This window comes from Mustela putorius, unplaced genomic scaffold (genome assembly GCF_011764305.1).
Source record: "Mustela putorius furo isolate JIRA1106 unplaced genomic scaffold, ASM1176430v1.1 tig00003896_pilon_pilon_pilon, whole genome shotgun sequence".
Taxonomy (NCBI): Eukaryota; Metazoa; Chordata; class Mammalia; order Carnivora; family Mustelidae; genus Mustela; species Mustela putorius.
In genome coordinates this window covers 9,114,205-9,123,877 of record NW_025422045.1, presented here as the reverse complement: position 1 = coordinate 9,123,877, position 9,673 = coordinate 9,114,205, and the positions used below count along the sequence as shown (strand labels likewise).

Genomic DNA, 9,673 nt, shown 5'->3' with positions numbered 1-9,673 from the left:
CATTAGGCTGGAACATGACTTTTGTTATCAAGGCACAGATCTGTGTCGACACTGCCATGCTATTTATTCAGCCTCATGTGCTAGACATCTTGCCTTTTCCTAGAGTTCCTAGAGCTCAGGACCCCAAAAAGCTGAGTAGGCTTTGTCAAGCACACATACAAGCTTGCCAAGACCCAGGCCTGACTGAGTCAGCCAGTAAAAATACGAGCCACCTTAGATTCAGTTAGTTTATTACTTACTATACAACGAAAGAACAAATGCGTTAAGGTGCTGATGGCCAGTGGTCCCACAAATCATAACAGAATATTGAAACAGAAGGGGCCAGATGTAAGTTGTGGGATAGCCAGCTGATGAGAAGCCCATTCTAGATGGCAGCCAAGTGATTCTTCTATTCTGCAACTCTGTTCTGAGGGGGTAGGGCAGAAAGACCACACCTCATCAGAACCTAGGAGATGAGAAGCTGTCAGGGGACAGTGCCCTAAGATCCTCATAAGCCTCCCATCCTCTGCTGTTCTGGGAGGATCACAAAGCCTTCTTCTAAGACTCAGAAAAGCTTTGGTTCGAGGCCCATTGAGACCTATGTAAATACATGCAAGGTTGCCAGGGTACATGTTGGAGATATTCCCCTATAGCTTTCTCTGGTTTGAGGCTTTTTAAGCCAACCAGAGAGAAAAATAAAATTGAAAACCAAGGAATCTGATCTAGACCAATCCATAATTAGCCAAGTGACTTAACCTCTCCAGAGACTGGTTGTTGTTTTTTTTAAATCCATAAAATCATATATTTTTGTTGTTGTTTTTTGGTTGCATTTTGTGAGGACTTTTTCCTCTTACTAGGGCATAAACTGCACACAGGAATCTTTTCTTTTTTTTTTTTTTTTTAAAGATTTTATTTATTTATTTGAGGGAGAATGAGTGAGAGAGAGCATGAGAGAGGAGAAGGTCAGAGGGAGAAGCAGACTCCCCACGGAGCTGGGACTCGACCCTGGAAGTCCAGGATCATGACCTGAGCCGAAGGCAGATGCCCAACCAACTGAGCCACCCAGGCGCCCTGCACACAGGAATCTTGTCTACTTTATACACTCTTGCAGTCCCAGTGCTTAGAACAGTGATAAGCACATGGCAGCGATTCAACAAACACTTGGTTGAAGGAAGTGAAATGCAGGATATTATGTTGTAGTCTCTTAGTATGCGCATGTGCATTCAAAGCTTTAAATCCTACTTGCAGGTAATTCACAGAGGGAGTCCCAGTGAAAATGACTGTACTTTTAAGGGAGCTCAGCTAAAAAAAGCCTCAAAGTGAGTAACTGTATAAGGAGGAATGGAACGTGGCACCCAAATAGATCTTTTATTAGTGCCATTATAATAAATTCTAATGACACACACCTCTGACATACTGCTCTTTGTAATAATAGAAAAGGGGAGAGGCCCCTCTTTTCCATTCCTCCGTTCTATACCTGCCACTTTCCCAATCAGCCAATGCATTGTGTAAAATAGGACAAAGTTATGGGTTACGGACCTACCCCTTATTGTCATTGTAGCAAGTCACTCCCTTCCCTGCCCTAGACCCCACTTTCCTCATCTTTATGTGTTACTGTGACACATATGGTTTTTCTTAATTATAACTAATCTGTTATGTCTCTTCTACTGATAAGCCATGGCTCAATGAGACTGAGTGACCTGCTAAAGATTACTAATTAGTATGAGAGCCAAGCTTTCTGACTCCAAGTTGAGGTTTCTTTCCACCACAGCAGTGAGCTGCTTAGAACTCCTCCCGACGCCCCGACCCCCACAAGGCGTTGGTCCGTCCGCTCTGTCATCTCTATGAAGGGGCAGGGATTTTCTCTGGCTCGCTCCCTGCTCTAATCTCAGCTTCTACAACTCTACCTGGCACATAGCGGGCACTCAGTATATATTTGTTGAATGAAAAAAAAAAATAGATTAAGTAGAGGCGCGCCACAGTGTGTCCTGCCATTTCTAGCAAGTCTCTGCCTCTTTCTGGATTTCACCGGTCCCCCACCGCAGCTGTCCCTGCCCCGCGCCCGGTTCGTTCCTCCGGCCACTAGACTGCACTGTGGCAAAGCACCCCACTCAGCAGGGAGCGGCGCCCTTCTTGGCCCCGCCGAGCCTTGGCTGGTCGGAGGGCGGGGCGCGAGGAACCGGAAGTGCCGGAGCGCAGCCGCCGCCGCCGCTGCCGCCGCCTTTAAGTGCCGTGTTCTGCGCCTGGGTTACCACCGGCTCGGTCGCCGAGGAAGCCGCCGCAGCGGGGTCGGGAGTGGAGGCGGCGCGGCATGAAGCGGCGCAGGCCCGCTCCGTAGCACGCGTCGGGACGCTCCGGGCGGGGCCGGGGGGGAAGGTGCAGTATCCGCCCCCTCTCCTTCCCCTTCGCCCGCGAGGCCTGGGCCCCAGCCCGGCCGCCCCGCTCCACCTCACGGAGGAGCCGCCCGGCGCGCTCTCCGGGTTAGCCCGCTCTGCGGTTAGCCTGCGCGGGTCCGAGCTGGTGGCGGGGCCTCCGCTTGCCGGAAGAGGAAGCCGAGGCTCCGAGATTCCGAGTCCACCAACGTTCACTGGGCGCCCCCTGAGCGCTGGGTGCTGGCCTCCGGACTTCCACGTCCGTTATGTTAATTGAGCCTCGCTGGGGTTGGGAGCCGGGTATTGCCCGGGCTTGCAGATGAGGAAACGGAAGCCCGCAGAGCAGAAGGGATCTGCCTCAAGTTCGACTGTGGCGGATCGGATTCGGACTGAGATTTTTCTGATTTCCCAGCCGGTGTTCTTTTCCTTCCTCCTGCCTTACTCTAGGTCGATTCCCTCCCTGCTCACCGGCCCCTTCTCATTCTACCCCCCCCGGGGGGGGGCAGGATAGATACATTTCTTTCTCCCACCCCACCTTTCCCCACACACACTTCTCCTGAGACTTCTAAGACTTGGCCTCCCCTCATTCTCAACATTCTCTGTTAGACCTATCTTCTTCCCCATTCATAGCTTTCAAGATCTTTGCCCCAGTTAGTGATAATGAACCTCTCAACTAGCTATGGACCCTGAAGAGTGAAATAGCTAGGCTTCAGTGAGGCATGGGGTGTTCCAACTGAATGACTGCTTGGCTCTTGGATTAAAAATAAGAATGGCAGTTGAGTATGTCCAGATTTGGGAGTTCTGAAGCTATCCTGTAACCAAGATGGTCTTCTCTGAGTGAGGGGCTTAGTGCATGGGACAGTGTCTTGACATCGTAGCGTTGTTTTTAGCATAACCACTGTCTTCCCTCCATTTGCCCCTGAGCTTTTCTCTCCACATCTCTCTCCATCACCTACTTGGGCTATGAGAGCCCAGAATTAAAGCTGATAACGAAGTAACAAGTGTAATCACAGACCCCCCCCCCTTTTTTTCTTTTACTAAGCCAGAATTCCAACAACTTAATGCTTCCTTTTATGGAAAAGTTACCTAATTCAATTATTTTCAGACTACAGCTAAAAAGGAGAGGAGCAAAAGTGGGATGCACTTAAAATGGATAGCACATTCTTGGTCTTAGGAAAAAAATGATTAAATGCAAGTTAATTTCCTTTCCGTGAAAATGGCTTGTTTTATAGTTCCTTTTGATTGTTCTCTTGAGTATACTCTGTCTCCAACCAGCTCAATATGTATTATGTAAAATAATACAAATGTATTACTAATGTAAAAGCAGGAACAGGACCAAGCACACAGAAATAAATGTTAGTAATCAATCATCTGTCATTTTTGAGGATTTGCAGTACCCAACTGAGTAACCTCACATTTGTGTGCCTTTTATACTTTGTAAAGTTCTGTAATTTTCCTTTTAATGTACGTCTGGATGTCAGGATTTACACTATTGTCAGGATATCCTTTTGAGTAAATTTAGGGTATACATTTCTGGGATTTAAAAAATATATAATTTTAATAATCTAAAGTACAGATACAAAATAATTCAGGCATTATTTATTACACCAAGAAGAATATTTCTATACTAGTGTTAATATCTATTTGGGACTTTAGATTTACTCTTTTTGGCCTCATATGATCCATTTCAATAATGATCAACAGCCTTATATCTTATTTCATTATCCTGGTGAGCAGGATTGGATGGTGAGAAAAGGAAAGACTCCTGTGAGAAGAGAGCAAGATGAGCAGAGGGATCTGTGCTTGAAGTTGAGTCACTTGAAAAAAGGTCTCTTTGAATGTGGAAGAGATCTGAGCAGATGAAAATACAATCAGGTAGGCACAAGGGAAGGGCCTTAAGTGAAGAGGTAGGTGGGGCAGTGACACATGCACTGTGCTGAAAATGTATGCTGATTCTCTTCTAATTTTTGAAATTAGAACTTTGTTAATGTATTTGAATATGTGGTGCTATGGAAATCCTGGAACTTAAATGATTTTGTTACACATTTGTGTAAATTACTAAAATATCCTAGAAAACGTGGAATATTCATTTACTATAAGTAGAATAGTAGAATGTCATTTGAACCGTTAAATTTTATATGTATGTGTGGAGAGAGACAGAAATAGTCCAAAGACCTAGTACCGTTTAGGGAGAGCAGCTAATTGGCTATTAATGAGTACGAGCTAATGCAGTTTTCACATGGGAGAGATGTCAAGTTGATGGTGACTCAGGAAGCTGGGCAGTAAGCCTTGTGAAATCTGCCTGCCGAGCTTCCTGGTTATATTCCGTAGCCTTATTCTTGTGAGCAGTGGTTTGGACATGAAGTTCCAAATTTAACAAATAGGGAGGTGAGGATAATGAGTATGGCTTGCATAGCTTTTTCTCTCAGTTGTCTCTAATTCTGTTAGAAATCAAACTAGATCCACTGACATATTTGATAGCAAGTAGGCCTCCCATTGGCTTTTAGATGGGCAGGTCCCCATGTCCTATACTGCCACTTACTATCAGTGTGCTAAGTAGCAGTTGAGCCAAATGACTTTTTCTCTGCTGAGCTATTTGGATTTTGGTCCTTGGAGATAAATGCCCAATTATAGTAATGTTACAGGTTGGATACCTAATATAATTCTTGAATGGGTTTTCTGGTCACTTTTGCTACTGTTACATTGAAACTGATAGTATGATTCACTGTAGCATAAAAAAAGACACTGTCCTAGCCACACAGTTCAGTTCATTTTGCATGCCATAGTGCTTGCCTGGTGGACTTAATTCGCAACCCCCACCTGCTAATTACTCTTTCTCTGTGGTTGGTAGTTACTGTGGACTCTTGTTAACCTGGGAAATTGAGCTTTAAAAAACGACATCATATTAAATATACAACCATGCATTGATTATTGTTCTAGAGGTAGTTACATAAATGTAACCTGTTTCTCTCCCAAATCCACAGATTGCTTCAGAATTTTTGTTTGTGTTGCTTCTTTTTGGTAGTTTCACAAATAACGCATTTCAGAATCTCACACAGTGTCTTGTCATAAGAGTGCTTTTTATTTTTTCTGATACATCGCTGCTTTAAATGCTGAAATGTTGTTTAAATATTGAAATAGACAAAAGAAAATACATCCTTTTCTGAATTTGTAAAGTGACAAGAAATATCATTAGTAGATGAAATATTGACACTGTTTTGGGGTTGAACTGGGAAATTGGGTTCAGATTTTTATCAGATATCAGTAGTACAAACATTAAATGCTTTTTTTTTTTTTTAAGATTTTATTTATTTATTTGACAGACAGATCACAAGTAGGCAGAGAGGCAAAGAGAGGAGGAAGCAGGCACCCTGCAGAGCAGAGAGCCCGATGTCGGGCTCAGTCCCAGGACCCTGGGATCATGACCTGAGCTGAAGGCAGAGGCTTTAACCTACTGAGCCACCCAGGCGCCCCAAACATTAAATGCTTTTTGCATAAACTTCACCCAATTAAAGCTGTTTGAAGATAGTATCTTTTTTCTCCCATTTAATCGTGAAATTAAAAGTTATATAATTTGCAATAATAGTTAAATAAATTATTTATAGTTACCAAAAGTAGTCAAAAGATAGTGATATCTAGCAAAAGCAGAAACCAAAGAAAAATGTATTACGCAGTTATATCTTTTGTTGTTTGGAGTTCCACTTAAACAGAAACAGTATTTATATTATCTTGGTAAGTGCCCTGGGAAGCTTATTACAAGTTCATTGTTTGCTGCAATTTTATTACTGTTCTAATTGCTTGTGATTATTTCTGTAACTGAAGTCAACATTTATCAAACGTGTTACTTTTTTAAGTGCAAAAACACTTCACTCCTTGAGCGCATTTAGATTCACTATTGGCATGCTCTTGGATGGAGCATAGCAGCCAACTGGCATATGGCCTGTTTCTTTCCAGTGTGGGAAAGAAAAAAGGAATTTTTGGCAAGAGATATGTAAGGACAGCCTTTTATAAAAGTTCCTAAAGGGATTTATAGTCACAGTGAAATAGACATGACCTCAATTAAAAAAAAAAAATCTCCTTTTTAAACTGAACACAGAGAAGGTGGAGCTATTACTTTTCTTATTAGGTTTTATTGCAACTGTGCTGAAGAACATTTTTTTTTCTTGCCCCTTTGGTGGGGGAAGCACTATCAGACTGTCATGCCCATTAATATAAAAGAAGGCAGACCTGTGAACAACTTCATGTGCCTTATTTTTCTAGGAAAATGCAACATGGCAGCAGCGATGGAAACAGAACAGCTGGGTGTTGAGATCTTTGAAACTGCAGATTGTGAGGAGAATATTGAATCACAGGATCAGCCTAAATTGGAGCCATTTTACGTCGAGCGATATTCCTGGAGTCAGCTTAAAAAGCTCCTTGCTGATACCAGAAAATACCATGGGTACATGATGGCTAAGGCACCACATGATTTTATGTTTGTGAAGAGGAATGATCCAGATGGGCCTCATTCAGACAGGATATATTACCTTGGTGAGTATGAGGTTATAGTTTCTTTGAGGAAATGCTTTCTTATTTCAAAATCTAGATACAATTGGCACTCCCAATTTTGGGGAATAAATAATGAATCAGTGATGTTCCCTTAAAGGAACAAAACACCTTTCCTTAGCAACGGTCAGATGAAGAACACAAACAATAAAATCACTCTCGACCATTGCTGTTCTCATTTTTTTCAACCAAGGTTGGTTTGGGTGTCTTTTTCCTGAGCCTATTCACTCCAGGTTTAAGATCTGTCTAAATTAAATATATTATGCCACTGACTTAGTTCTTTCTTTATTAAATTTTTCCTAAAGATTTTGTTTATTTATTTTAGAGAGAAAGAGCTCACTGTGCAAGAGAGCATGCAAGGGAGCGTGAGCAGGGGGAAGGGCGGAAGGGGAGGGAGAGGGACAAGAAGACTCCACGTTGAGCCTGTCCAGACTCAAGGACGAACTCAGTCTCACAACCCTGAGATCATGACCAGAGCCAGAATCAAGAGTTGGCCTCTTAACCAACTAAGGCACCCAGGTGCCCTTTGTTTATTACATTTTTAAAAATAGGTTTATTCCTTTCTTCCGAAGTTATTTCATTCATCTACATACGTATGTTTTTAGGAATACTCTGCATTAGTCCATGTCGGTAATTACAGATGCATTTTCTTAACCACTTAGATTATTCCATTATATAATTGTGCCATATTTACTTAACGATGCCTCTAATAAGGGGCATTTAGGTTTTTCTGTTATCCTGTTGCAAAAGATGAGGCGATAAATAGCACTGTATTGGATCATTTTGAATTTGTGAATTTACGTATAGGACTAATTCCAAAGAGTGGAACTGTTGAGATAAAAGGTGTGTATATTCTGAATTTTGGTTCATACTGCGAAATTATCCTTCCAACAAGGTTAATCACTATAATTTCAAGTGAGGTTGAGCATCTTCACATGTTTAAAAGACATTTGTATATATTTCTCTCTTTTTTTAAAGATTTTATTTATTTATTTGACAGACAGATCACAAGTAGGCAGAGAGGTAGGCAGAGAGAGGAGGAAGCAGGACCCTGGGATCATGACCTGAGCCGAAGGCAGAGGCTTTAACCCACTGAGCCACCCAGGCGCCCCTCCATTGCTCTATTAAATGAAGTACTTATACTGTGCTGCTGCTACTTCTGTTACCCTTACTCTGTATGTTTTACTACTTGATAGCACTAGTTACCTTTCATCACATTTTTCTTGATTATTTTTGTTTGGTTGTTTTTCTATGAGAACTTAAAATTAGCTTGTATAGCTTCTTTCTCCTGATGTTATACTGTTGTAGGATTACATTGTATTTATTGGAGAAGTTAGGGAAAGTTGACAATCTTCAAAATATTGAACTTTTCAAGATAGTGGTATGCCTTTTCATTTGTTCAAATCTTTTCTATTCCTCTGAAGTTAATACTTTCTATAAATCCATTGTTCAAAAATATTTTTTTAAGGTTTATTGATTTATTTGAAAGAGAGAGTAGGTGTGTGTGCACGATAAGAGCGTGAGAGTAGAGGGAGGGGCAGAGGGAGAGGGAGAAGGAGAGAAGCAGCCTCCCCCCTGAGGGTGGATTGATCTCACCACCCTGAGATCATGATCGGAGCTGAAATCAACAGTCAGGTCCTTAACTGACTGGACTGCCCAGGCACCCCATTTGTTTAAAAATTTTTTCATATATTGTGAACACCAAAAAGTGTGTTCCATTGTGTCATCAGGAGAGAAATAATGGGAAAAGTTTGTTTTGTGCGTACATAGAACTGATGTGTGCATACCTAGAATGTCTTGAAGTTTTTATTGGGCATGTACGGAGCCAGGGAGGATGTTATAGAGCAAGGAGCAGTTTTAATAGGGGCAACTAAAATGATTGTGGGGAATAGCTCTCATTTGAAAAATAGATGAGAATCAGTTTTTTCATATTTGAGGACTGAGGATTCTTAGAAGGACAAGGCTTAAGGAGGATATGTTCACATTTTGTTAAATTATGAGTGGTATAGATAGGTGACTGCAGTTCTGACAATTCTATAACACAGTAACTCTGGAATGTACAGAATAGATTTAAGACAAAGGCAAATGCTAAAGTGCATTCCAGCTCATATCTAACTTTTACTCCAAAGGCAATACAAACTAAGAAAGTTTAAGAACAGTTTAGGAAAATAAAGGAAGATGTGAATATTTGGGGGCTCATCCCCAGCCTCTGCAAGGGCTAACATGGAAGTTACCATGCCCTTCCACAGACTACCTTCTCTGCCATTATCAGAAACACTATGCTGAAGATCAGTTCTATCCAAGAGAGTTCCTTGTTCTTCCTTTGTGATTTATTTTCTCCTTCCTTCACCTTTCCCTAGTTTTTTGGGAAATGATACCATTCTAGCACCTTTTATTGAAGAAGGGCTTTGTTTTACTTCAAGTTTTCTTTGGTTCACATCTTCATAATGATAGTTTGTATTACTTCTCTTTATGTAGCTCACTCTACACTGCTGTGATATTCACATTCAATTATTGCATGATTTCATAGAATAGGCCTGGTTTCTACTTAGTACAGGCCTATTTACTTCACCCCTTCGCCAATCAAGGACAAAGAGATTTTTTAGCAAATCACATACCAGAATTTTTTATTGTTTTAATGAATATACTTTCAGCTGAAATTTATTTCAGACTATGGTTATAGGACATTTATAATGAAGAAAAATTAGAATTCAGTTAGACCTATATATACTTCTAAATAAGTAGTTTAAAAGCTTCTGGAAAAAAAAAAAGAAACT

General features: G+C 41.4%; 1 protein-coding gene across 5 annotated transcripts in view; it reads left to right on the top strand.

The window, feature by feature from the left end:
- Positions 1 to 2,145: 2,145 nt before the first annotated feature.
- Positions 2,146 to 9,673, top strand: part of DPP8 (dipeptidyl peptidase 8) — a 64,888-nt gene continuing 57,360 nt past the window's right edge. For 4 of the 5 annotated variants that reach the window (XR_006602751.1, XR_006602750.1, XM_045067389.1 and 1 more), the window contains exons 1-3: positions 2,146 to 2,355; positions 4,089 to 4,226; positions 6,612 to 6,881. Coding sequence is in view for 3 of the 5 variants with exons in the window: in XM_045067389.1 (XP_044923324.1) it covers positions 4,190 to 4,226; positions 6,612 to 6,881 (307 nt within the window). In the remaining 2 variants the exon portion in view is untranslated. The other variant, XM_004758665.3, reaches the window with a different exon arrangement.